The sequence below is a fragment of the Sus scrofa genome, chromosome 1 (assembly GCF_054392235.1).
Source record: "Sus scrofa isolate SSC_HxYL_T2T_F1_AM1 chromosome 1, Sscrofa_HxYL_maternal_Yorkshire_Landrace_v2.0, whole genome shotgun sequence".
Classification (NCBI taxonomy): Eukaryota; Metazoa; Chordata; class Mammalia; order Artiodactyla; family Suidae; genus Sus; species Sus scrofa.
The window spans coordinates 1,545,767-1,573,389 of record NC_139383.1 but is presented as its reverse complement, the minus strand read 5'-3'; the positions used below and the strand labels follow the sequence as shown (position 1 = coordinate 1,573,389).

Sequence of the window (27,623 nt, the reverse complement as noted above, 5' to 3'; positions counted from 1 at the left end):
CGGTGGGGCGGGAGGGGGCAGCGTCGTCCCTCCTGATGTCCTGCAGGGACCCCTGAGGGCTGCAGGGCACGTTTACTGCTGACTTGGAAGGATCTGAGATGGTCACAAGTGGTCTGAAATTCCTCTACGTGAAAACCGTGCTGCTGACTTTGGCTTCTTCCCCGGTGAAAGGCGAGGCCGTGGATGCCTCGGCTCCCAGGTCCCCAGGCGTCCTGCTTGCACCAGCTGTGGCCCATGGGTGGGCTCATTCCTGCCCCCCCGCCGACCCCGTCTTGCTCCTATTGCTCTTCTCGCCTCGCCCCCCCCTTACCCATCCAAATCTCTCTTCAAGGGCCCAGCCCGGCTCCCCTCTCTTTGCATGATACCAGCTGACACCTGGCTTTAGGGGTCACTTCCAAGGCGTGACGGGCAGCGTCCTTGTGGAGGTGATGGATCGCTTCTTCCTTCTCAGCTGTTAGTTTGCTCCCTCAGGCCTGAGTGTGCTTTGCTGGCTGGTCCTGACTGCAGGGTGTGACCCAGCGGTTGGTCCTGAAATGCGGTGTTTTCCTGAACATGCTTTTTGAGTGGTGTGTATAGGTTTTTACCATGTCACCTTATCTGCTTCTGTGCTGCCTGATAGGGTGGCTTCGTGCCACATGTGGTGATGCCACGTGGAGTGAATCAAAGTGACAAGAAATGGGAGCTGTGGTCCCCGTTGAGCCGGCCTCATTTCGGCTACATGGGGGGCTGGGCGGTGGGCAGTCCACAGGGTGTGTTCCCATCGTCACAGGGGCTATTCGGCTGCTCAGCGCTGTTCAACGGCGGGAAAGTTTACAAGGGGCTTTGTAAATTGCTCTTTATGCTGCCATCTCATGAACATGGATGGAGTTTCAGTTAGGAGACGTGCTGCCTCTTTCTGGACGCCTGTTTGCCTTCAGACACCCGCAGCCCTGGAGGCGCAGGCCTTGCTATAGCTTCTCCCTTCTGCCCATGGGGGACGTGTTTGCCGGCAGGGATAGGAAACCAGGGAAAGTGAAGATCGGAAACGGCAGAGGTGGGAGAGGAAACGCTCGGAGAGAGGCCAGGGGAGGGCGGGGTGAGGAGGAAAAGCGCAGAGAAACAGAGGCTCGGAGACGCCGGGGGGCGGAAGAGAGGAGCGGGGAGTAAACGCCGGGGCGGCAGGGGCCGCAGAGCGGTTTCCGGGGAAACGTGTTCTAAAGCTTGTTTTCCCCCCGCAGCCCCGTGTCTGGAGAAGTGGTCCACGCAGTCGACGATGTGAGTGGCAGTTCCTATCGGACCGTACCTGCAGCTTTCTCTTGGCTGGAGGTCCCGCTGTGGTATAGTGTCTGTGAGGACGCAGGTTCGATCCCTGGCCTCCCTCAGTGGGCTAAGGATCAGGTGTTGCTGCCAGCTGCAGCATAGGTCACAGATGTGGCTCGGATCTGGTGTTGCCGCGGCCGCAGCTCCGATTCGACCTGGGAACGTCCTTGTGCCACGGGTGCCGCCCTAAAAAGGAAAGGAAAATTCCCACCACTGATTCAGAGAGCGAACGTGAATAACTTCCTCCTTTATTCAGGCTTTCCTAGTGAGTGAAGATGGCTTCTGTTCCCCGCTTTCTGCCGGGCGTGAGCTCGGTGAGGCCGCAGGTGCGCTGTGCCCTGGGAACCGTAGACGGTGAAGAAGCCACTGCCCTGTCCCTACTTCTCCAGCCCCCAGATCAGTCAGCCCACGCAGGAGTGAGTCCCAAAACTTGGAGCAGATGAACCAAAAAATTCAACGTGAACCTGACAGTTTTAGATCAGAAACAGACCTACTTATCTGCAGTGGAGTCATGATTTTGCCTCCCCCCAAAAAGCCACGTCTTTCTTGTCTTTCCTGCAGAAAAGACCTAGAGGTGGCTGTGAAAACCCCGACTGTGGCCTCTAGACTCGGGGGCCGAGGATCCTCGAGTGGTCACAGGTCTCCTCGTCCCAGAGGCGCCCGAGACAGCGGTGCCGGACAGTTAGGGGACGGCCGGGACTGAGGGGTGGCATCAGGGAGCACAGAGTCCACTTAATGGATGCCCGCGGATGTTGGGTAGAATGATGGGGCCTGGGAAGTGACCGAAGCAGAGTGAAACCCACATGCAGGTAAAACCTTCTGTTCATGGCTGGTGTGGTTTTAAATCTCCCGTCACCTTTGGAGAGAGGTGGAGCATCTGTCCATTATTCTAGAAAGTGATAAAGAGAGAATTAAATGTTATGGTGCGTTTCAGGGTAAGCGGATCCTTGACGAGGGAAGGTTTCTCTTTGTAGGAGATTCCGGTGAGTTCAGAGTCGATGACACAGTTAGGAAATCGCCCTCCGAGCCCCCAGGGGCTGCCGGCAACCACCATCCACAGGTCGGACCACCAGGGCCTGCGATCTCTGCCGCAGGGGGCTCCCTGGGGACCCCGAGGGCTCCAGTTTCTCTGAAAGCGAGCCTCACGGTCAATAGGGACGGGACGCAGATGCCACAGGCGCCCAGGCACTGCATGAGCACCTGCTTCTAACGGCGTCTCGGCGCCCACCAGCTCCAAGGAGAGGCCACGTCCGCCAAGTCGGAATGTGGCGCCTCCGCAGGACGGGGGACCTGGCTGCGTTCACGGGTGAACGACGCCGGGAGACGGGAGTGAGGGGGAGGGCACCGCGGGAGGAGCATGCGCAGCCTGGGACCGCCCGGCGGGGCGCCTTTGAGCCTCGGAGGAGTCGCTGGGAAGACTTTGGAGACACAGCCAGGGCACGGTCACACGCACTGGGGGGTTGTCACTTTACTTTTTTTTTTTGTAATAATCCTTGTCGGTTAGATACACAGACTGAACTCTCTATATTTGTTTGTCTGATATTTAGTTTAAAATATGCCAGAGAATAGGGAGGTGGGCTGGGCGGGAAGAGCTATAAAACACGACGGGCTGAAAGTTAACCTGCTCGGGGAGCGGTCGTCGTGCCGCTTCCTCCCCTTCTGCGCGTGTCTGAAAGTCTCTGTAAATAGCGGTTTAGAGAGCTGCTGGGCTTGTGCCTCATCCGAGTTTTATGCGGATGAGCACAAAGCGAGTGGAGAGAGCACGTGAAATGCTAAACTTTTAGTTAATGCGGTTCATTTTCACTTCACTGAAATCCCAGGCCCGGAGGGTCCAGTGACCGCCGGGACGTGTTTTTACGTCGCTTCAGTTTCTCGCGGTCCCGTGGGCGTTCCACTAGGCCTGCGGTCTGAATCAGTCTTGTTATGGGGACGCGGCACAGACTTCAGCGGATCTCTTTTTTTTTTATTATTGAAATATGGTTCGTGCGCAGGGCCGTGTTAGTTTCAGGTGCACAGCAAATTGGTTCAGTTCTACGTACACACACCTGCATTTTTCCAGGTTCTTTCCCTCATAGCTTATTGCACACTATTGGCTGCGGCGTTGCGTCACACACACACGTATAGCCGCTCTTTTTTCCCATGCAGGTTACTCCAGGGTATAGGGTATGAGGTCACTTAGCCATTTCATTTACCGCAGCGTGTCTCCGTCAATCCCGCCCCCCAGCCCGCCCTTCCCTCCCTCTCTCCCCTCCCCTCTCCCCTTTAGTAACCATCCCAGCAACCCTTTGCAAAGCTGTTTCAATTAATGGGTTGACGGCTGTACTTGTTATAAGGAAGCCACGGAAACTGTTACAGCTGAGTGTAAAATTCCTTGGACAGTCTCTTTACGTGAGCACGCGAAAGGACCCCTTGTTTTGGCGCGGCTTCCTGTGGCCCGGTGCCACGCGGCCTTCAGCGGGCGCTGCTGAGCGGAGCAGAGGAGACGGTGAGGCCCTCTTCGCTGGAGTCCGAGCTCCAACGAGTCCCCGAACCCTCTGCCCCCCGCCCTCCCGCCCCCGTGGGTGAGGCTGCTGCGTGTCTGTGGCTAAGTTCCTGCCGTTTCTCCCTGCCCAGCTCTGAGGCATCCTGGTGGACGTGACAGGGAGAGAAACGCGCCCGTGGTGGGGCCACCTCGTTCTCTGTCACCTGCCGTCCTTGTCCTCCTGACGTTGTCGAGAGCGGGGCCGGCTGCTGCCCCTCTGAAGCCAGCACAGGCGAGGTGGGAGGGAAGGGAGCTTGGCTTTACTTCAGAGGCCAGCAGCGGGGTGGGGTGGCTCCTGTCCAAGGGCCAACTCCTCCCCCAGCAGCCCCCCAGAGTCAGCACCGGCGCAGGCTGCTGGGACGGTCCTCTTGAAACGGGTCATGGGTGGTCTGGCCAGCGTCCCCTCCACGGTTTTAAGGACAGAATCGGCTCCCGGGTTGCTGGTTCCCAGCTCCTTGAGGCCTGTTCTTGGACTCGTGGCAGCCGATGTCCTGGCTACGGTCTGGTCACCATGTAGTTAACGTCGGCGTCACAGGACCGCTCGCAGGCCCTGGCCCGGCGTGTGCTCCGCAGGCCTTGGGAGGAGCCAAAGCGCCTGACTTCGCTTAGTGGTGAAACTCTGACTGTTTAACCCTGACTGTTTTCCTTTGCTCCTATCTTCCTACTTTTCTGATTGAACGTGTTCTTTGTTGAAGTTTCTCTGCCAAAGGCCGGCGGAGCACAAGGCGGGAAAGACCACAGGGTCCTGCTCGGTTTCAGGCCCTCCCCGTCCCTCTGCCAAATTCCCGCCGAGTCTCCAAACTCAGGAGTCTGAGGGTTTTTGGAAATATTTTACCCATCAAGATAAGATAAAATTTCTTTTGACGGGGGCGTTTGGTTTATGTTTAGAAAATCAGCAGAATCCGAGCTGTTTGTAACATCACAGACCTGTTGGCTAAAGGGCTTCATATCCTGAAATCTGCTGAAAACGCAAGCGGTCTGTTTTGTGACACTGTGACTCTTGGCTTTCACGTTATGTTTTTGTTTCCGAAAGTCTGAAGAGAGCGCCGGTTGGTGTTGCGTGTGTCAGCAGCACTTCGTTTCAACTGGCAACCGAATTCCACGTTTAATCGCTTTGGATCAACCTGTAAGCAGACTCCGTCTCAGCGGGAGTGTCCGGCTCCCGCCCTCATCCTTGGGGAATGTCAGCAGGGGGCTCCGTTTGGGGGGTTTGTTTAATTTACATCGGCTTGTTTGATAATCACACAGACTCCTGGCTTAGCTGAGCCATCTTTGGACTCATTTGGTTTCAAACATCAACTTCCAGAAGGCATTCTCCGTGTCCCTCCACGTGGGCTGCCTCTGGGCCTTCGCACATGCCCTTCCCTGGTCCAGATGCTCTTCCGCCCCCACCCCAGGCTCACCCACCCCCCTCCATGCTCAGCAGACCATCCGGCCTCGGGAGGGCCCTGCCTGGGCCCAGTCCGAGGACCACTCTCAGGCCGTCTCGCTGCATCTAAACTTTTCCTCCTGGTTCTTAGGGCATCTCGTGTAATTCTCTGCCACTCATGTGTTAAACCTGTCTGCATGGCCAGGTGTGAGGCTGGTCCGGGTGGGTTCTCGTCCCTCTGTTCCCCTGGCCTGGCACTGACCCTGTGAGCCAGTGACGAGGTGACACGCACACTTCAGTTGTCTCGTTCCCGGGCAGAGGACGCTCAGGGACAGAGACTCTTGTGGCCAATCACGCACTTGAGCCGGGTTCCCTGGGAGTGAAAACACCTCACAGCCAGCAGCGTGCAGCGCAATGTCTCGCGAAAAGCCGGTGAAGAAGTGACCCACCGCAAACCGGTGACAGACCCATGCCGTGCTGTTCCCGGCCGGGGACATGGGGAAAGGGCGCTGGTTCTCAGGAGGTGCAGGCGACCCACCGTGGGCCGGGCCGGCCCCCGTGACCTTGGGGTCCCTGGCTGGGTGGCACGCCTTCGCCTGGGCGGGAGCTGGGCCCCAGCTCTCCGAGAGCTGGATCAGTGAAAGGTCACCTGCCCAGACTCTTCACCCTCCCCTTGTCCCAGGTGTCCCCTCCCTACAGTGCGGGCTCTTCTTCTCAGGGCGGAGTCCCCGCCGGGCCCCTGGGCGGAGGGTCAGGGACGAGCTGGGTGGACGGCAGCCTGACTCAGCCCCCGACTCAGCTCGCTTCATTCTTATTCATTCTTGTGGCTGTGGCTGTGGTGTAGGCCGGCAGCCGCAGCTCCGATTCGACCCTTAGCCTGGGAACCTCCATAGGCCGCGGGAGCGGCCAGTTAAAGTTGTAAAAACCCTGCGGCGCAGAGAGGGTTAAGGATCCTTTCTTTTCTTCCTGGAGGCTGTTAGAGAGACGCTTTCCCCACGCGCTGGTCCCCAGCAAGGGCAGGACCAGGGCTCCCTCCTTTCCCGACTGGCACCGGCCTCCAGACAGAGAGGTGGCTCCCGGCTCCCCGCAGAGCCGACCCGGGGTCTCGTCAAGCAGCACTGTGGCCTGATGCTCTCTGACGGCCTTGACCGCAGCAACGTCCCGGCCGACGTTGGCCTTGGCCGTCTCCGGCCCACGGTGGCCACCTCGGGTCCGGTCTGGCCGAGCTACTCGAGGTCCGGGGAGGCCCCTCTCTCTGGTGCGTCCTCCTGATGTCAGGTCCATGGGACTCCTCCCCGCTCCCTCGGGGTCTGCAGGTCGCAGGGAAACTGCTCACCGCTTTTAGAGCAAATAGCATGCGTCTTGGTTTTACTGTCTGGTGGCTTCGCTTTTTTAATGTGGGAATTAAGGTGATGCAAAATCTCTGCCTGCCTATTTGTTTTACTAGTGTCTTCTCTGGGTCCAGCGGTGACCCAGCTATAGTCACTCCCCAGAGGCCACTGCTGAGTTTTAGTTGCATCTTGGGGGACGGAGTGTTTAGACTCACCCTGACTTTGCTAAGGCTTGTCCGTCGCTGCAGGGCCTACTCAGGGCTCCCGGCAGAGGGGCTGGGGGCTGACTCTCCCACTGCAGGTGGGTCAGCAGGTGGCCGAGGACCACTGGTCTCGGTGAGGGAGGTTTCGGAGGCTCAGGAAATGCTCAGCCCGGAGGAGGCTCGGCGGGGGAGGCCCTGTGGAGACCAGAGGCCCAGCCTTCCTTCTGAATGTGGTTCATTTACTTCCTGTTGGCCTCAAGTTCTTCCTGTAAAGTGTGGGATTTGGATTAAAATTTACTTTTAGCTGGAAACCTTGATGACCGAGTTGACGGCCAAGACCGCGGGCCCCACGTGCCCTGCGAGCCTCCTGGGGAGTGGGCTCCCAATAAGGAACCAGGTGGCAAAGCAGCCCAGTGTCAGGGCAGTGACCTTGGGTGACTCCTGGCTCTGAGCCAGGCCCGCTGCCCCTGCCGTTCCTCCTGAGCCTCCTACTTCCATGAGCAGGGGCTGGAAGCAAGGGCTAGGGCCAACCCGGTGTCTGGACCCAGCGCCGGGCACAGCCCGGGTGCCTCCTTTAGGGAAGTGTGGCCGCGGCAAGAGCTTGAAGGTTTGGATGAGGGGGCTTTTGCTTTAAAAGGCTCTTGTTTGTGAGGAGACGGGCTGTGTGGGGTGGCGGTGGGGGAGGGGACACAAGCTGCGTTTGGGAAATGTTGGCACCTTCTCAGGTGCTCAGAGCCCCGCGGTCCCCCCGGGCGGGCACTCTCAGCGGCCGTGGGGTCTTTGGGACCCAGCCTGGTTTTTGTGGCTTTTTATGCTGTTCACACAATAACCCTGGAGCATGTGGGTGAGACACGTAAAGGCCAGCATTTTTCGCTTGTTTTTCTTCGTGGTTAAAACTCGGGCACTTGAAGGCATTGAGTAAATCCCTTGGGGGAGGTGTCCGGGGCTATCCATCCGGGGCACGAGATGACATTTTGGCCTCGTGTTGAAGGGACAGCCCCTGGAGGCAACAGAAAAGTGAAAGTGCCCCCTCGGGGGTGGGGGGTGCGGGCCGGGCTGGGGGTGGGATTCCGGGGCTGGGAGCCGGGCTGGGGCTCTGCCCTCCCCCGTGTCTGAGCCCGAGTCCTGCTGCACACATCAGAATGTTCATCGTTTACTGGGCTGGCGGGCAAGAGTTTCTTGTCCGCAAAACCTAAATAGGCCTCTTTTTGGACATGTGTTTATTTTGCAGATGTGTATATAATTCAGTGAGCAGGCACCACCCTAGACTCTGTAACTGCTACTGTAGAAAAGTCAGGAGTTCCCACTGTGGTTCTGTGGTAATGAACCCCACTAGTATCCATGAGGACACGGGTTCGATCCCTGGCCTCACTAAGTGGGTTAAGGAGCTGGCGTAGGTCTCAGACAGGGCCCTGATCCCACGTTGCTGTGGCTGTGGTGTAGACCAGCAGCCCCAATTTGACCCTTAGCCTGGGAATCTCCATATACCTTGGGTGCGACCCTAAAAAAGACCCTCCCAAACAAAACTTATTCTGAATCTAAACTGTCAGGAATTTAAAAGGAGAAAGTTCCTGTTGTGGCTCGTGGGTTAAAAATCCGACTAGTATCCATGAGGATTCAGGTTCAATCCCTGGCCTTGATCAGTGGGTTAAGGATCCGGTGTTGCTGTGAGCTGTTGTGTAGGTCAAAGACACAGCTTGGATCCCGCATTGCTGTGGCTGTGGTATAGACTAGCAGCAGCAGGTCTGAGTCAGCCCCTGCCTGGGAACTTCCATATACTGTAGGCATGGCCCTAAAAAGGAAAAAAAAAAAAGAAAGAAAGAAAGAAAGAAAAGTCAGGTGTTTATAAGTTCTGTATCACAGCGGTTGTGGGTTTTTTAAATTCTGTCTATACCCGTGGTTTTTCTTTTTTCCTTTCATGGTTTGCATTTGAGAATTGGAACCGGTTCAGAAGATTTGCTTTTCCTCTGCTTGAATGAAAGCGAGGGTGCCTTTCTTGTTGAAAGTTGCCTTTGCTTTTCTCCTGAAGAAAGCAGTTTAGCAAGATCAAAAGCTGACATGTTGGAAACAGACCTTCACTTCTGCCGGGGGGGGCGGGTATTATAACTGAGTTATGCTCAGGTCCGGCGTGATTTCTGCACATCCTAACCGACGTGTGACGCCTCGCTTGAAATGCCGCCGCCCAGGCCGCCCTGGTCTCCGTGTGTTTCTCGATGGCGCTGCCCTGCTGCTCTCGGGGGGTGGGGGGTGGGGGGGCGAACTTTCCCTCAAAGGGCCAGGGGGGTGAATATGACGGTCCTGGGGGCCGTATGGTATCTGTCTCCGTTACTCATGCTGCGGAGTGAAAAGCCGCCACAGACAATCTGGGGCCAGGGTGGGGCTGTGTCTCAGCAGAACTTGTTTACAAAACCCAGAGGCGGAGCTGTGCCAACCTCTGCTCGATGGTTGTCATGAAGCCCTGGCCAGGAATGACCACTCTCTCCCTCTTTGCTGCTAGGAGACCGTCCTGGTGGACTGCAGCCGGTCTGGTCACCCTCGGATTAATAAGACGTACACCTTTGAAAGGTAAGCTTCTTCGGGATGACGGGGCAGCCACGTCACGCAGAGGTCAGCTCTGCCTCGCGGTTCGATGGCGAAAAGGTACAGCTTGCCCCGTTGGTCTAAGTGCGAAGGAAAGGCCCTTAGTTCCGTGGATGGAGCACTGTCTTTCCGCAAGTGTTGCTGGACGGCTGGCCGTCCACAGGCCACAGAGAAACGCGTCTTCACCCACGCAGCACACGCCTGTGGAAAGGTTGCCTGAGATGGAAACTAGGCCCAGGTAGGACGCCTAAAACTGAAGCCTTTGGAAGACAACGTAGGAGGGAGGCTTTGTGGCCTTGGGTTAAGGGAGGAATTCTTAGAAACGCCACCTAAAGCACGATCCTTCAAAGAACTGAAATTCAAACCTTCTGTCTGTGACGCTGTTGGAAGGATGAGAGACAAGCCGAGCACGGGAGACAGTATCCGGAAATCGCTGCGTCCGTGAGGCCCACCTCCAGGATGTACGGAGGAGCCTCGAAAACAAGGAACAGACAACCGGGAGCGAGCGGAAAGACGTCGGAGGACGTGACCTCAAGGAACGAGCCCGGCCGTGGTCGCTGGGGAAATGCCGCCGGAGCGGCCCCCGCGGCCCGTGCACCATGCTGACCTGTGACCCGGGGCCCCCAGGCCTTTCCCCAAGACGGTTCCCCAGAGGACTGCAGGAGGTGTTTACAGCCGCTTCCCTCATAGCTGACAAAAACGGGGGACGACCTGACTGTCCTGCTGCTGCTGGGAGGTGAAGCCTGGGGGTCCTGCGGGGAGCTCAGCCCGCAGCCGTGCAGACGGCCGCCCCAGCCAAGGAAGCCGGGGCCAGAGGCTCGTTGCCTTCCTTCCTCCGAGGACATTCCCGAAGAGACCAGACTCTGGCGGCTTCGAGGGGTGAGGTGGGGGGTTAGAGAGCTCCTCTCCCTGCGGGCGGCATCGGCATCGCTGTGCGTCTGTCACCCGTGCGGAGCTGGGCACCTGGGAGCAGACGGCCCCGTAAACACGCAGGTCTCAAAACACCCCCAATTTCCCCAAAGAGGCTTAAAGAGGCCTCTCATCAGCTCTGATGTGTGTGTCCTGATTCCGCCAGATAAACCGGCAAACCATTTTGAAAAAGAATGCTGGGGAGTTCCCTGGCGGCGCAGTGCTTTAAGGGTCTGGCATTGTCACTGTGGTGGCTCGAGCTGCTGCCGTGGCGCGGGTTTGATCTGTGGCCCAGGATCTTTCAGGTGTCGCCTGTGCAGCCAACAAAAAGAAAGAAGAGAGAGAGTAGCTTTTTACATTGTAAATCCACTGTCCTTTAATTTAACAAAGGAACGCTGGGGGGACCGTATTGTCAGTCAGGGCAGATTTCAGAGGGTCGTTTCCTAGTAAGACGGCGTCAGGACTAAGAGAATCGCGGCCCTGAAGGCAACCGCTTCAGAATAAAGGAGCAAAGGCTGAGAGAACCGGGGAGAAGGAGCCAGCGCGTCCTTGCAGCTGCTGGGAAGGCCTCTCTCAGGGAGGGACAGATGGCGTGGAGATGCGAGGAGAGGGCTCTCAGCCTGGGTCTGACCTGGCAAAGCACGAGGCAGGCATCTGCGCGGCTCCCCCCGCGTGGCGACGGCCCTGGCTGACGCCGGCCTCTCCACGTCTGCTCTGTGTCTCGACCCCGAAATGCGGGCCTGACCCCAGCTGCTGCTCCCGAGCTGTTTATTTTGTGCAATAAACAAAGCAGAGCCAAGTGGGGAGAGACCTTACTAAACAGAAGGGGGGGCCCCCCAAGGGGGCAGGGCTGTCCCTCGAGTGGCCACAGCCGCCGCCAGCCCTGCAGGCCCTGGGGGGGCCGGGTTTCCTCATGGGGGGCGGAGTCGGAGCTTGCAGGGGCCGTGGTGAGTTCTCAGCCACTGTGCCTACGGCTTCTCAGTTTGGGGTTCCTCCACCTCACCTGGGACCCCAAGTCCCGTGTCATGTGGGACCCCTATCCCACAGCCCAGGCCCACAGCAGACTTCATGCGGTCCCCAGCCCACCAGGATCTGTGCGACCTCTGCCCAGCCATCCAGGGTCCGTCTCCTTGTGCAGACGGCGCTGTCCCAGCCTGCGGGCCCTGTGACAGGTCACTGCCTGGCACCCTGGTGTCTGCAGTGTTCGTGCGAGCTGGCTGTCCCTCTGGGGTCCCTCTTCACTCCCCACCCAGAGTCCCTTCCTTCCTGTCCTTCGAGCCTGTGACTTGAGGGCACTTAGGTGGCGGGGGGCGGGGGGGGGGTCACATCGTCTCGACTCACCTGGAGCAAGGCAGGTAAGTCCACTTGGAGTCCCAGGCACTCTAGGTTGGCCGAGCAGGTTTATGCAAATGAAGTTGCTTGACCTTCAGGGGGCTCCTAGGGAGGCGGCAGGTGTAGAGCAGAGGCTCGGGCAGCGGGGAAGCTGGGTCTTTGCAAGTTTCGTCCGTCACCACCCGGCTTGCGGCCCTCGGCTCAAACAGGAGCACCCCCAACGCACAGCGTCCCACATCCAGGGGTTTAGACTGCGCCGTCGGGGTCGGGCTGAGCCCAGAGAGAAAGGGAGTCACTGTCCAAGTGGGTAAGAAGGCAGAGTTCACCACTTTTTTAGGGCCACACCTGCAGCACATGCAGGTTCCCAGGCGAGGGGTCTAATCAGAGCTGTAGCCGCCGGCCTACACACAGCTACAGCCACGCCAGATCCTTAGCCCACTGAGCGAGGCCAGGGATCGAACCTGCGTCCTCATGGATGCTAGTCAGATTTTTTTCCACTGAACCACGATGGGAACTCCGAAAAGGCAGAGTTTAAACTTGACCCTCTGCTGGGGGATCCCTGGAGTCCCAGCATCAGGATCCGCTCACTTTATAGGCAGTGAGGTGTGTGGGTCTTAGGAAATCATGACATGGCTTATTTTTTAACAGCTTTTTACGGAGGCAGAAAATGTCAAAACCTTTTATTTCACTTCTGCAGGGGAAGCTCTGAAGCTTCAGCACTTCACTCCTCCCCCCTTTTATTTTTAGATTTTTTTGTCTTTTTAGGGCCACACCCTCGGCACATGGAGGTTCCCAGGTAGGGGTTGACTCAGAGCTGCAGCTGCCAGCCTACGACACAGTCACGGCAATGCTGGATTTGAGCCATATCTGCGACCTACACCCCAGCTCACGGCAACACTGGATCCTTAACCCACTGAGCAAGGCCAGGGATCGAACCTGCGTGCTCATGGATCCTCGTCGGATTCGTCCCCACTGAGCGACAACGGACGCTCCCTCCTTTGAAAGAAGGTGTGTGAACGGCAGGTCACACCTCACCCAGGAACCAGGAGGGCACCCAGGGTCAGAAAGACGTTGTCTCCTAAGCGAAATGAAGTGTGGTTTTTCAAAAAGGCAAACGAAAAGTAGCAGGAATTGACCCAAAGCACAGTGGGAAAGCGAATAAGGCACTTTTGTTGTTGCCGGTATAATTTCATGCGTCAGGAGCCCAAGGCCTCTGGCCGGCTCTGCTGCGTGTGTTTCCGCCGTGACGCGTCTGCTGACCTCTCCGCAGTGATCGCTACGTGGGCAAACTCAAGTTCAAGCGGTAACCAAGCCGCCTGTTATGCGCAAGGCGCCCTGTTAGGAGGTGTGGTCGAGGCTGGACAGTCCCCATGGTCAAGCCGGTGCCAGAGGCCCACACGGGGCGGGGGGCAGGACCGAGACCGGGGCGGGGGGCAGAGACGGGACACTGGCCTCTGGGCCGCCACAGTCAGTGGACCAGGGGCGCACCGGCGAGAGGAGAGGGGGTGCTTCTGGAAGGGGCGCCGATGGTCAAAGGAGGACGAGGACTCCCACCCACGCCCTTCCGTGTGGCTGGCGCCTGACCGTCGAGGGTCTGGCCTCTGCCTGCGTCCTGGGCCTGCTTCTCCTCCACTTGCGTAGCTCACCGGCTGGCCTCCGCCTCCCCGCCGTTCCCGGTGGGCCGTTATCAGCTCGGGTGGCCGCCAGCCCACGGGGAAACGTGTCGTCTCGACGCGGCTTCCCTGCCGAGTGAACCACAGTCTCTGGGCCTTGCTTCCTACTTCGGGTTATTTGCACACGTTTGTAACCCCCCAGCCGCACCGGCTCCCGCTTTCACAGCCGGCGTCCCAGGCCTGTTGTGTGTGTTGACGTTTGGCTCCACCAGCCTGGGGCCGAGGAAAGCGATATTTATAAGATCTTCCCCATAAAAACTAAGTATTAGGTATCACATATCGCCTGAGTGTGATTTTCTCGTCATTGCTGTGGCACCAGCCCCTTCGGTGGGGCTACGTTAGCCACAGGATGCTTAGGCCGTATCTCTGCCTTCTTTTCGTCTGGCTTGCTTGCTTTTTCTTTCTGCTTGGCAAGCATTTATAACTTTGCTTCTGCTCATTCCATTTTTAAAACAGAGGAAACAATTTTTCACTCTTCATTAACCTCCGTTAGCTTGAAAGTCACACAGTTAATCTCTAATTGTTTTAAAACTACGCATCTTGACTGTGCTGGGTTCAGGTGAGACGCGCCTACGAGTATTATTTCTCAGGTCTCCGTATTTGGGTACGTGTGTGGCTCTCTTTCCCTTTTCCTAATGCATCATTTTCGCTTTGCCTCTCAGAGTTTACGGTCCAGCAGAGGCTCAGACTGTGGTGTTTCAAGATGTCTGTCCGCTTCTTACATCCTTCTTAGACGGGTGAGCTGAAACATTTTTGAGGCTGACTCTCCCGGGCACCTGTAAACGTATGTAGATTTCTTTGGTCTACAGAACGAGAGTCTCGCGTCGGGGTCTGAGCATCTTGCGTGCGGGCAGAGCAGGCCCAGGCCCAGCACCGGCCGAATGCCGTTAATGCAGCAGGTCTCCAGCTGCCAGGAGAGGTGCAGATGCGCCTGGGGAATGACTGCCACAGGGGCGCAGAGGCAGAGGCCTCGGGGCCAGATGCTATTTTCGTTATATGACGTGCGGGCTTAAGACAGAGACGGCAGCGCCTTCTCTCTGGCCATCTGTGTACACACGTCAGGCTTTTCTAAAGTCTGTTGAGAACCGTGATGCTGGTGCAGAGGTTTGGCCCTGCTGGAAACTGCTGGTTTCCGAGGCGGGGCTCACAGCCCAGACAAAGGGCCTTGTTCAGCCACGAAGTGCGCGGCTCTGTTGACTCAGCTGAGACCCGGTGTGCTGAGACTTTCCACTTTGAAGTATTTGGAAGCATCTTGGTTTGGAGGCGAGGTTGACATCGAGCCTCCGGAAGAGGCCACGCTTGTGTTTGCCCAGTAGAGGCTCCTGCGAGCCAGCCGGGCGTGGGCTCCGTAATCACAGGGCTGGTTCTAACCACGGCGCCCGGCTGGCCTCTAACACCACGGACGCGGCAAAGGCGCTGCCCCCAGGTCAGGGCAGTGGGGGCCCGTGCCAAGGGCACAGCCACCCGCCTCCCTCCGGCCACCAGGACGTTTCTGCTTCAGCTCTTCCTCTGGGATGCTGGGATGTTTACATCCACCCGAGAAAATGTCTTCCACGGAAAGCGATAGGAGAGTCTCTCTGTTCTTACGCAGTAGGCATCTTTTAAGTAAGCAGATTCCAGAAATACAAGTGGCATTGCGGTTAACATCCGCTCTGCCAGAGTTGCCTTTTCCATGACAAATAGGAAACAGATGGTGTGTGTTTAGTCCGGGGCTGCTGCTCTTCTCCCTTCATGCCTTTAAGAGCCCACTTTTCTCTGCAGGAAAGACACCCCCCTCCAGAAACGCAGGTGCATCTCTCAGGGTCAGAGGTCACAGATGTGGCGTGCTTGCGGCCTGTTATAACCACCTCGGGGCATTTCAATTCTGGAAGAAAAAATTCAGGACGGCGGCTGAGAGGCCTCGATTGCCTCTTGCCCTCGCCTGTGGTCCCTCGACTTTCTGGGCCGAAGGAGCCGTTCAGGTGCCCTGGACAGTGGGGCTCTGGGATCTCGAGGGCTCTTGGTTTTGTTTGCTTTTTGGCCGAGCCCAAGGGAGGCGGAAGTTCCTGGACCAGGGATCGAACCCAAGCCACAGCTGTGATGAAGCCAGATATGCTTCTCAGACTCCGTCGTGGGGCTGGGCCCACTGTGCGTCTGTCTGTCTGTCTGTCTGAAGTCTGGCTTGGGTTTTAGGTACCACGTCTGCATCATGGCCTACGGACAGACAGGCAGCGGGAAGAGCTTCACCATGCTGGGGCCACACACCCAGGACGCTCCTGCCTCCCGCGATGAGCTGGGCATCCTTCCCAGGGCCGCCCATGAGCTCTTCAGGTACCTGGGGCGGCGAGGGGAGCAGAGATGCAGGCGGAGGGCGGGCCGTGCCGGGAGGTACCCTTACCAAGATGTGCCCGAACCACAAATGCCAGAAACCCGTGTGACACATTTCTGTCGAGGTCCCATCACTAAGACACGCCTTCTCCACCGGCTTCCTGTCAAGGGAGGCTGAGGAGGGGTTTCTGCTCCCCTGAAGCGAGGGGCCAGCGCGACAAGATCTGGGCTCATCCATCTCCCGCTGGAAAGAGTGACGCACCCGGCCTCTTCCTGGGGTGACAGTGAACTGACACGTCACAGGCTCTCCTGTCCCATTAACTCGGCCCCTGAAGTCACAGAGGCGTGTCCTCTGCTGTTGCCACGATTTTGCCAATGCAGCGACTCCTACAGAAAACAGCGAGCCTCGCCCCCAGCCGCCCGGGCCGCGGGGAGCCTGCACGAGGCGACCGCCTGTCCTCCCGCTGGTCACGGTCCCCCCGCCCCTGGACCGCGGTCTGTGAGTCCCACCTTCACGTCCGCCCACCCATCCTGGGGCTGCAGGCTCAGCCCACGGGTGCTCCTTGGATGTCCCGGGACCCGGCCGCCCGGGTGGGAAGGTCCCCCCTCGGCAGGTGCTCCCGGGGCCCGGAATTCGCGTTTGTCTCGGGACCGCCTTGCATTGTCCTCGTGTCTTAAGATCAGGGCCAGTGACACAGGACCTCCCACAAAAGCCTGATATTTTGGCGCCTCGTCACGGCGATATTTAATGAGTAGTGCACATAAAACGTGGATGTGTCCATTTCCGTCTCCGACCCCTGAAAACCCTGCAGAACCGTCTCCCAGCTCGGGCAGGTCTGGTTCCCCAGCTGCCCCCCGGGAGGCTTGGAGTCAGACCATTTCCTGGGAGAGCAAACCGCCGGCGTCCCGAGCTCAGGCTGCAGTAATGACCGGCTCTGAGCCTCCGTCTCCGCGTCCTGCGCAGGGACGGGGCAGGCACAGGCCTCACCGACGGCCGTGCCCCAGCCTTCATCAGCTGCTTCCCTGAGCGCCCAGGGTGAGCTGGGCACCTGCTGAGACGCCCCATCCGGACGGAGGCCGGATCCACAGGCACTGGGTGACAGTCGGGTCAGAGCAGGCGGGTGATGCTCACCGCAGGGGTGCGTCTCTGGTTCTGGCGCTTCCCCGCGGGGACAGCGAGTGGAGGCCAGGGCCCAGGGCAGCACCGCGGCTGCCGAAGCTGAGAGGCAGCGGATCCGCTGGGGCGACCCTCGGACGTCAGACTCTGGAAATGAACACACGGCTTCACCAGAGGGGGAGTCGCACAGACATGCGCTTATGTCACCTTGTTTCGAAAATGCGTTTTGCATGTTTTGAGCCTTGGGCGTGAACTTCCAACTTAAGACGCCACGAGGGTTCCGTAGAGGCCGGCGTCTCCGGGTGCTCACATCCCCTTTGACTCTGCTTTTCCTGTTAAGGGGCCACGCGCGGCCCACCTCCCCAGCCTCAGCGTCCTCATTGGGAAAGTGCGGATTAATCGTCCCACCACCGAACGTTCTGCTTCTCTGCTTTCTAGTCACAAGCGGACAGGATCCAGAAAGGCACCCGTGCAGCCCCGGCCACGGTTACCGCCTGAATCTGCCACACAAACCGTCGTAACCTCAGCATCGGACGCAGGGGGGGTGTACACGAAAATTCCGCCCTAAAAAAGGTTGCTCTCGGATTGCTGAGGGGCCAGAGAAAGTTATTCCCCCGCCGCCTCCAATAAGGTCCCCCCGCCCCAGGCTGGTCTCAGCCCGCTTCCTTCTGACCCTGGCGGTTGCGCTGCCTCCCTCTGGGCTGCTCTGGGCCTCGTGCTTATTGGCAGCGTTTACAAGGCTTCTCTTTCTTTATTTTTAGGATCGCACCTGCAGCATATGGAAGTTCCGGGGCGGGGGTTGAATTGCAGCTGCAGCTGCCGGCCTACGCCACAGCCACAGCAACACCAGTTCCGAGCCGCATCTGTGACCTACACCGCAGCTCACGGCAACGCTGGATCCTTAAGCCACTGAGTGAGGCCAGGGATGGGACCTGCATGCTCATGGATCCCAGTCGGCTGAGCCACAGCGGGAACTCCTATAAGACGCTTCTACCCGCGAGGCGCTGCTGCCGGCTGGGGGAACACAAAAAGCGCGTGTGATGTGTGCCGGCTCTCGAGCTGTCTAGAAACCCACAGGGGATGGGATCCCGGAGGCCACGTGCAGGAGGAGATGAACAGGGGGCACTGGGCGGGGAGGGACCCCGCGTGCGCCGCCTCCCGGAGCCTGTGCGTGTTTTACGGAGAAGGTCTCCCACCGGGCTGGGATCCTGGGCCCACGACCCGCTTTGTTTCTCCCACGCGAAGCTGAGGACGGACGGGTTTTCCACGCCCATGGCAGGATCTAGCCCAGCGCAGACGCGCGCGTGTGGCCCAAGGGAACCGGCGCCCTCAACGAATCGAGGGCTTGACGTCGTGGGAGACCAACCCTCAGTCCCTCGAACGAGCTCCCTGGGGTGTACGGACCACAGACCGAGTTGGGGTTTGGTCTGTTCAGGGGCGGAGCCGGAGCCGGGGGCCGTGTGCTTCTCTCCGTCACTGCGGCGGCGCTGACGCGGCCCAGCTCGGCAGCCTCGGCTCTCCCCTCCCAGCCGCGCTTCTCAGCGCGTTCTCCGCACACCCCAGGGCTCAGGCTGATCCGCCTCTGAGCTCTGTGCCGGCAACTGTCTTCACCAGTGGCTTTAGCTCGTGTTTGTTTCAGGCGGATCTTTAAACGTGCTCCGCAGTTGATCCCCGGAGGGCAGGAATCGCTCCTCGCCCACAGCTCTTCGGTGGGTCCCTCGAAACACCCAGCCCGGCCACAGCCGAGAAGCACCAGCCCTGTCCCCTGCGGCAAGAACGTGCACCCGGGCGCCTGGAGTGTCTTTGTGGACGAGGCCAGCACGGGGGTCAGAGTCGGGCTGCTCTCCTGCGCAGGCTCAGAGACACAGGGGTCTCGGGAGGGGACGGGCCCTGTGGGAGGCGTTCTGTCAAAGGGAGGAGGGCAGGGATGGGGGCCTGAGGTCAGAGGTCACGGCTCCCCGGGGAGGGGCTCTGGGCCTCTGCTCTCAGGGTTCAGCGTCTGTATTTTCAATTGGATCTGGATGCTGCGCACACTCTTGGAAGAAAACAGGGCGCTGTTGTTTTCCTAAGAGCCTGGTGGGCTCGGAAGGGGCTGCGGCCAGGGCTTGGTCGGCAGGCGCAGTGTGCATGGAGCCGACTCCACGCCATAGACTCCATCTGCCTGGAACAGAACAGATCTGAAGACAAACAAGCCGGCGGCTGGAACAGCCCCGCGGGTGCGCCGCCTGGGGCCTCCGTGCGGGCCTTACACTCGGGCGCAGGGACCGCGGCGTCAAGGCCGTGAGCCCTTCAGGCTTCCTTGCCCAGCGTGTTTAGACTCCGAGGGCAGACCTCGGTGGTTGAGACGGAGCTCAGGTGACACCGCTGTGTGCCCGGGACAGCTACGGCCGCAGCGATTTAAGGACGATGGGCCTTCCTCCCACGGGCGCTGCCGCCTGAGGCTCAGCTCGCGAGGGGCCCGCCCTTCCCGGGAAGCCGTTCTCCCCCCACCTCCTCCGCGGGGTTGTCGCGGCTCCTCTGACGGATGGTCTGCTGCGTGTCTCTCCCGGACCCTCCTTCAGGCTTATTTCAGAAGATCCGTCTAGGAGCCCCGGGGTCCAGGTCTCCGTAGTGGAAGTTTACAACAACGGCATCTTCGACCTGCTGGCCAGCGACGGCTGCGGCGTGACCTCCGGGGTGAAGCGTCGGGTGCTGACGACCCACGAGGGCCAGGAGGTCTCGGGGCTGACCCACGAGTGAGTAACCCCACTGCCGGCCTCTGGGGACGGTGGCACCTTCGGGGCAGGGGGAGGGGCGTCCGGTGGCCCCAGCCATGTGGCCTAAACCTGCCCTGTCCTCGAGAGATGGCCCATGTGCCTCGCTGCTTCGTGTGTGTGTGTGTGTGTGTGTGTGTGTGTGCGACACATTTCAGTTTGCGTTGGAAAGGATCTTGCAGCAATCAGAGTGGAAACAATTAGCGAGTCCTTTGAAGTACCTTCACTAAGTTGACGGGGCGGGGTCATCGCCATAGCTCAGCTGGGAGACCGGTGGAGAGAAGTCCCAGAGGCCGCCCGGGTCCCTTGGCCACGCACAGGCGCCCTGAGTTGCACTTTGCCGAATGCGCCGAGGATCTGTCCCGCGAAAGTCGCCGCCCCTCGGACCTGCTCCCCGGAGCTCTGGGCTCCTGAACCCACGCTCGGGAATGAGGTTTGCGCCCGGCGGGGACCGCCGAGCTGAGCACACAGCATCAGGGTCACCCACTTGTCCCGGGGTCTCAAGGGCCCGCCAGCTAGTTCCAGCGTCTGAATCCGTCCAAAGGAAGTCACGCATTTCACCCTGATAAATTGACGCACGACAACGCCAATTGTCAGCTTTTGACTAAGAGACGATGTGATCAAAATAGTATCTCCTGCAGATCAAAAGTTCTGACGAGCTGTCATAACTCATTGATTAAACTAGGAAAGTAAAGGAAGTTTTTATTTCATAAATCTGATGAAATTTGATTTACTAGACAAAGTATTTTAAAATCGTGGGATTCTTGAGGGAACCAGGATTGAAGGAAAGCTTGGTGTTGAAAAGGCTGGAATCTCCATGTGGTCTCCAAACAGCCGGTCATTTCAGGGCAAAGCAATTAGAGACACATAAGTCAATCAGGCCTCATAAAAGCAGGTTTGGCTTACTCTGCGTAACATTGTGTGAGATGTGCTGCTTTCTCGAGCCGGGGGGGCTTAGTTGACGTGAGAGCTTTCTGGGAGGAGGGAGTTAGGGCTCGACTTGAAGGTGGGGGTCCCTCGGGGACCTCTCTGTGACCCGTGTCCCCTGCCAGGTCCGTCCACAGTGCCGAGGAGTTCATGACCCTGGTGGGTGCCGGCCTGCAGCTCAGGGCGAGGCAGGCCACCGCCGTGCACAGCGACTCGTCCAGGTCTCACCTGGTGGTGACCTTGACCCTGACCAGAGCCGCCTCCCCCCACAGCACCGGTGAGTGGCACCTGCGCCCTGCCCGGGGCCCATGATAGAAAGAAATCCACGTGAGACCAGCGCCCACACGCCACAGGCCCTGAGGCGCCAGGCAGAACCAAGGGAGGAATTGCAAGCATGTGGAGGGGTCCGGGTCCCAAACCCGAGGGGGAGAAAGGGAGCCAGGGGGTGGGGGGAGGCGGGCGCGTCCTTAAGTAGGATGCAGGGGGGAGGAAGACCGTCTACTTATTCCTACCTCCGACTCACGGACGACCCCGTGATTGTGACCTGGCTTGGGAAAGTTGGTGACACAGTGTGTGACATGATGCCCGCCCATTATGGAAGAAAATGGTGCCTGGGTGGCCAGGGTCTGCAGGGCTTCGTGGGTCAGAAAGGCTGGGGGCTTGGGGAGGCAGACAGCACCCCTGCGATGGGAGCCCCGGCTGGGGCCGGGCCAGGAGGTGCATTTCCGCACACGAGTGGGCGCAGCTGGGGAAGCGCGCGTCCAGGGCCACAGCCTCCAGCTCAGTAACGAGGAGGAAGGAGCCCGGACTCCAAAGGGACACCTCACTCGGCCTCAGGCCGCCTCCGCACAAGGCCCCTTGAAACCCGTGGCCTCCAAGCTGGCCCAGGGGAGGGCGCCGGGGGGGCAGTGCCCTGACCGTCCACAACCAGCCTCGCCCCTGGAGGCAGGCAGCGGCCGGCAGGGCTGCTCGGGGCCCTGGCCCTTCGCGCCCGGAGGCAGATCCACAGACAAGAAGGCCGGACGCTCCTGGGCTGTGGGCTCCACAGTCGTGTTTACCTTCTTTAAAATTTACATACGTGTGTTTTCTCCGTCTTCTATGGTGGGTGTGCACGCTTTGGGGTTTTAAATCATTTAACAAAAGTCCGTTGAGGACTAAGCGGTGGACCTGATACAAACATCGACATGGAGATTTTTGTGGAATATCATCAAACAAAACTGTAGAATTTATTTCTGGAAGGGCTAATAGACGGGGTTTCCGTTAATGTCGTTACCAAATCCTAAAAAATCTCATGCAGTTTTCTTGGGACTAATTAGGCGTCCGTTCTACTTTCTTCCTTTTTTTGTCTTTTTGCCTTTTCTAGGGACACTCCCGCGGCATATGGAGCTTCCCAGGCTAGAGGTCTAATCGGATCTGTAGCCACCGGCCTACACCAGAGCCACAGCAACTCGGGATCCAAGCTGCGTCTGCGACCTACCCTACAGCTCACAGCAACGCTGGATCCTTAACCCACTGAGCAAGGCCAGGAACCGAACCTGTAACGTCATGGTTCCTAGTCGGATTCGTTAACCACTGAGCCAAGATGGGAACTCCCCGTTCCACTTTCAACAGTGAAAAATGTCCCCTCCTGCGTGTTCCTTTGTATTTTACCTGGAGCAGCCCCCGTTCAGTCAGTGTGGGGAGTGGTGAGCCAGCGGGGGGCAGAGGGTGGGTGAGAGGCCAGGGTGCTGGGGGACCATCTCTTGTCACTTGTCATTCCGCTGCAGCAGACACCAGGTCAAATCAGCCACTGCCCCAGGGACTCCAGCGCCCGGCCCCCCAGCAGCCCGCCCTGGGGAGAAGCCCGAGTGTGCCCCGCCGAGCCTCGTTCGTGTCTCCGAGGCCCCAAGCTCTCAGGCGGGTGTCGGAGCAGGTGCACGCCAAGCTGCAGCTCGTGGACCTGGCGGGCAGCGAGTGTGCTGGTGAGAGTGGCGTGTCTTCCCCTGGGGTGACCTGGGGACGGGGCCAGATGGGGTCCTAGCCCCTCGTAGTTGATCTCTAGCTCCCGTCCCGTCATCCTGGTCCGCTGTCTCAGCACCGCCCCCCTCCCCCGCCAATCCCCATCTGCTGCAAGGAGGGGAGCCCGGTTCCCCAAAGCGTCCCACCGGGGCCTCCTAGGTGCTCAGAAGGGGACGTGGAGGTGACGCAGGGTCTCCTCCATGGAGCCCTCCAGGCTCGCCCCCGCCGAGAGCCTCCCGCTTGCTTTTCTGGTTCATCTCATGGCCAAGAATGTATCACGCCTCCCCAGGTGTGTCTGGAGCGACGGGTCTGGCCCTAAGGGAGACTTCGTCCATCAACCGGAGCCTGGCGGCCCTGGCGGACGTGCTGGGCGCCCTGTCGGAGGGCAGAGGCCACGTGCCCTACCGGAACAGCAGGCTCACCCACCTGCTCCAGGACGCGCTGGGTATGCGGCCCTTGGCTTTGCTCCCGGAACCCGCAGCTCCCGGTCACCTCCCTGGCGGGCAGCCCCTGGGAACCTGTGGGCCAAGGAAGAGGCGGGCCCCACGGTGGGGAGTGGACCTGGGGGAGGCTGAGGCAGAGCCACCCCCATGCGGGGAGTGGAGGGGGGAGATGGCGGGTGTGGCCGACCTGGGCCCCTGGGCTTTCGGGGATGCCATTTCTCACTGGGATTCTCTCCACCTGCGCGTGTGGCTTCTTTGTCAAGGAGGTGACGCGAAGTTACAGGTGATTGTGTGCGTGTCCCCCGGCCAGAAGCACGTGGCTGAGACGCTGCAGAGCCTGGGGTTTGGGGCCCGAGCGAGACAAGTGGAGCGAGGCCGTCCGGCCCCCAGGAAACACAGGTGAAGGCCAGGTGGACGTGGCAGGGGCCTTTTCTCCCTAAAGTGCGCTTCCTGGTAGGGCTGTGCCATGCGTGTGCCCGCAAATAAACACCTTTAGTTTGGACCTTGTGAGTCTGGAGAGACTGTCAAGGAGCCGGAGGCTGGGGGGGTGGGGAGGGGGGTGGGGGAGGCTGGGGGGTGGGGAGGCTGGGGGGGCGGGGAGGCCTGTCCGAGCAGCCTGGAGGGGGACTGGGGGCCCATGGTGGAGGAGGGTTCTTGGGGCAGCACAGGAGCTGCTGTCTGCAGACAGGAGCCCGCTCTGCATGCCTCGCATTCAGCCCAAGGTCTGAGCAGAGGTTCTGGAACCAGGTGGACTTGGGGTCTCGGGGCGGCTCCCTTAGCCCCTAAAGCCCATCCCCTCAGCTGTAAATGGGGGCTGTCATGGTTCCGGGGCACACACCCCACAAGGAGCAGTGACTGTGTGTCCTTACTCTCCGCACGAGGACTCTGGGGGACCCTGGGGACCCCGGACCCTCAGCCCTGGGGGTCTGTGGACAGGATTCGGGGACTGGGGGACCTGGAGGGGAGCCAGGCAGCTTTGCTTCCCCTGGCGTCTGGCCTCTGCGGAGGGGGCGACACCCCGTGCGGTTGTTACTCTGAGGAGGGGGAGGAAGGGCCAGCTCACAGTGTCAGGGTAGTGACACCTCCGGTGGCCTCTGAGAGGTGCCCCAGGGCCACCAGGCTGCAGAGGTCTGTCCACAGGGTGCACTGTCCATGCCGCTCGCCCCACAGCGTCCCGTTGCTCCGGGGATGGTCCCGTGCCCACCAGAGAGCACAGTCCTGGGGAGAGCTGTGGGCAGAGCCCCGCGGTGGTGAGTGTGTGTCCTGGGGCCGGCGTGGCCCCCTCTGCCCCCGTGGGGATGGAGCAGGTCCCCTGAGAGAGGCCTGATCATCTGTCTCGCAGCAGGTGGAACCCGGTCACTGAGGCCCCAGGACCGGGGCCGAGGGAGGGCACACGGGTGGGAGGCAGCGCCCCGCCCCCCCCCCCCCCCCGGGCCAGAGGCGCCTCAGGGTCTGCTGGGAGATTAACATGCTGGTTCAGCCCCGAGTGGACTCTTTCAACACTGAGAAATGAGGGGTCAATACCCAAAATAAAGCAAAAAGCTGAGGCTTCTGGCAGAGACTTTCTGTGCTGCTCGGAGCATGGGGTCACAGTGGCCCTTCGTGCCCCAGACACAGCCACGCCTCCAGGTGGGGTGGCTCCAGGGGGGAGGGGTGCCCCCAGGGACAAAGGTACAGTGGGAGACAGGATGTCCAAGCCCAAAGGAGGGGTGGTGGCTGTGGATGGGGGGGGCGTGGGCTCAGTGTCCCCACCTCCCAGCTGCCAGGACGCCGCTCTGGGGACCCCGGGGACCAGCCCTGTGGTGGGAGGCGCTGTGAGGGGGGGGGGTCTCAGACTCACAGCACTGGGTTTGCGTCTGCAATTGCTCTGGCTGGACCTGGGCCCCAGAGCGGGTTTCAGAGCTGCTGTGGCCCATGGCCCTGGAGCACAGAGGGCTTCAGTGCTTCCTGACGCCTGAGTGGGGAGGCTGGGTGTGCCTGGCGGGGCCCCGAGGGCAGCTGCCCCCGTGAGGCGGGCGGGGTGGGGCTGTGGGGACAGGGAGGTGGCCAGGTCCAGGGCCCCGTGACTAACTCCCCTCCTGCTTCTCCCTCCTTCTCTAGGCTCCACGTTCCACCCAGCTTGTGGCCGGTGAGGCCCTAAGGCTGGACACACTTGAGGCAATGAGCAAACACTGGGACAATGGGGGCTGGGGTCCCTGGGCGGGAGAAGGGGCTTCCGCAAACGGTGGGCTGAGGCCGAGCAGCAGGGACAAGCGTGCACGCGTGGTTTTTAATATAGACAAAGAGGGGACGGAAAATTCAAACATAAGGGCTGAATGAGTGTGTGTGTTGCGGGGGACGTGGCAGCTAGAAGCCGAAGAGCCCAGGAGTGTTTTGTATCCACACTTCAAACGTCGTGAGCAGCGTAGCTGGGGATACAATTGTCTAAAATGGGGAAAGCGCAGCAATGTGACCAATAAATGGGTTTTGGCATCTCTGGATTCCCAGGACCTTTGCGTTCCTGCGGGGGAGGGGGGGCGTTAAAACAGCAGGAGTGAGGCTGTGGGACTTTGCAGGAAGCACGTGGGGCTCTGGGCTCCGCACACACAGTCCCCCTGGGAGGGTCGGACAGGTGCCAGCAGGGCTGCAGCTGTGAGATGTTTGTGGAAATGGACTGTCGCGTCCACTGCAGGATCCGAGGCCCCTCGCCCCTCCCTGAGACGACCTGAGACCCCACAGGCTCTGAGAGCAACTCCGCCTCCCCGCTCCTGCCGCCCTGGGCGCAGAAGCAGGTGGATCAAGCCCAGGGAGCTCACGTCTCACAATGGTGCCTTACCTGCTTGCAAGGTGCAGAGTTCCCTCAGGGGGACAAAGCCTTTAGGGCAGGATTGCAGGCTGAGGACAAAGCCTTAACAGGGCGGACGGCAGTGAGCCAGCCTGTCCTCAGGAGATGCGCTGACAGCAGCGGGGGCAGGTGAGGATGACGCCACAGGTCCTGCATTTACTTTGGAAGAAGAGGCGGCTGGGGGACACGGGTGCCTGGAGAGGCGAGAACAGGTCACACCCCCGAGGGCTGGAGGCCAGAGGGGCCTGCTCCCTGCCCAGGGTGCCCACGCTGCACCAGGCGGACTGAGCCCCCGGGGACAGCGTGTGCGGCCACCAGTGCTCTAGGAGGAAGAGGAGGCACTGACCTCAGCACCGCCCCGATGCTGTGACCCCCTTCTTCCTCCCCCACTTCCTCCGCCCTCCCCTCGGCCCCGTGACCTCCCGTGGGTGAGAATGAGGCCCAGAGGACACTGCCTGCCGCCCTGGGAGCCCCCTTAGGACTGTCCCTTGAGATGGTTGCTCTGAGGAGGGGGCCACCCACAGGCCCAGGACGGAGGCATGTGGCTGCGCTGTCAGCATGTTGCTGGGGCCCCGGGGCCCAGCCCTCAGGGAGGCCGAGGCTCAGCCTCAGGTCTGGGGTTCTGTGGCCTCCGACTCTGCGCTGCTGTCTGGCCTCACGGTGGGGCGCGGTGGGGGCGTGGTGGTGGGGGGCAGATGCCACGCGCCGTGGGACTCTAGAGGCCTGTGGGTCCCGGGACCTTGCCCTGCTCGCTGGCAGGGCTGGGGGCCGGGCAGGAGGAAGAGGGAGTCGGGACCCGGCTCTCAGCACCCAGAGCACCTGCAGGGCCGTGGCCTCCACGCACGCACTCGGCCACCGTGGAAGCCATCGTGCACAGGGGCAGGGGGCTGTTACCAGAAATGCAGCCAAGATCCGCCTTGAAAACTCCAAACCCGGATGGGTTGCATGTGTGCCCAGAGTCTGCCCCCACCTGTGCTCCCACGTCAGTGTGGTGACAGCAGGGGCCGTGGACACACCGGGACGGGCGCTCGGACTGGAGCCGCTCAGTGGACCAGGTGCCCAAGCCCTGCCCTGGGGGAGGGGTGCGGGGGTCTGGTCCACAGACGGCTGGGGAGGAGCGGCCGTCGGCAGGGCCAGGCAGGTCACTGCTTCAGGTACTTGTCCCCCCTGGACCTCCCGGGCCTGCCCCCCCCACCCCAGGCCAAGCCCTGCACTGCTAGAACCCTTGCGCTACAGCCCTGCAGGCCCACGAGGCTCCCGGGTGGCCGTGGCCTTTCCAGTGGCTGAAGTCTACTCATGATTAATGTGTCTACACCGGCTCGTGGAGGAAAGCTGGGTTTGCTGTCATGGGAGCCCCACACCCCGGGGATGAAGCGGAGAGCAGAGGGGCCCTGGGACACGTTCTGGTCTGTGACCAGGGGCCTAGAGCAGAGTCCCTCGGGGCCTGGGGCCTGAATCTTCCATAAATAGGCAGTGGTGGGGACCCTCCTGCAGGAAAAATAAGGTCACGCCTTTCATTCTAAAGCAGGTGTGCCGAGGAACACCAAGAACCATCACGTCGCAGCTTAAAAAGCTTTAAAAGGCTGGCAAACAGTCCAAAGAGCCAGGGAGTCCACGAGGCACTCGGATCCACTCCTCTGACCGCCCTTCCCAGCTGCGGCCTCGGCTGCGGTGCCGGCTGGGAAGCACTTGGCTCTCCCCCGGCTCCGGGACCGGGTTAAGGCCCCGCTCCCCCGGCTCAGCAGGGCCACGGCAGCGCCTGGGAGCCTCGTGAGCTGCGGGCCTTCCTTCCCCACGGCCTGTGCCAGCTTGGTTTCCCCGCCAGGACCCACATGCTTGGGGCACCGGGGGCAAGGTCCTCATGAGACGTGGCCTCTGGCCGCAGGGCTCCTCCTGGAGGTCACTGCTGCCCCGTCCAGCTGGATGTGACTGTGAAGCTCGTGGGTGGGGCCCGAAGCCACCCTGCATGGGCCCTGGTCAGTGTCCCCACTGGTGCGGTAACGGGGAAAGTCTCTCCAGGGCCTCGGGGACCCCAGC

At 60.3% G+C, this 27,623-nt stretch overlaps 1 protein-coding gene across 14 annotated transcripts in view; it reads left to right on the top strand.

The window, feature by feature from the left end:
• The window catches only part of KIF25 (kinesin family member 25), a 40,764-nt gene extending 15,522 nt beyond the window's left edge, over positions 1-25,242 (top strand). For 6 of the 14 annotated variants that reach the window (XM_085015292.1, XM_085015296.1, XM_085015295.1 and 3 more), the window contains 9 exons: positions 1,218-1,254; positions 9,221-9,288; positions 13,880-13,954; positions 15,390-15,527; positions 19,203-19,376; positions 20,447-20,598; positions 22,088-22,282; positions 22,609-22,764; positions 23,026-23,264. In XM_085015292.1, coding sequence (XP_084871418.1) covers positions 1,218-1,254; positions 9,221-9,288; positions 13,880-13,954; positions 15,390-15,527; positions 19,203-19,376; positions 20,447-20,598; positions 22,088-22,282; positions 22,609-22,764; positions 23,026-23,165 — 1,135 coding nt within the window. In that variant the 3' untranslated portion in view covers positions 23,166-23,264. Of the gene's footprint in view, positions 1-1,217; positions 1,255-1,980; positions 2,109-3,563; positions 3,785-9,220; positions 9,289-13,879; positions 13,955-15,389; positions 15,528-19,202; positions 19,377-20,446; positions 20,599-22,087; positions 22,283-22,608; positions 22,765-23,025; positions 23,265-23,932; positions 24,188-24,862 lie in introns of those variants that run through there. The other 8 variants (XM_085015293.1, XM_085015297.1, XM_085015299.1 and 5 more) reach the window with 6 other exon arrangements.
• Positions 25,243-27,623: the final 2,381 nt, after the last annotated feature.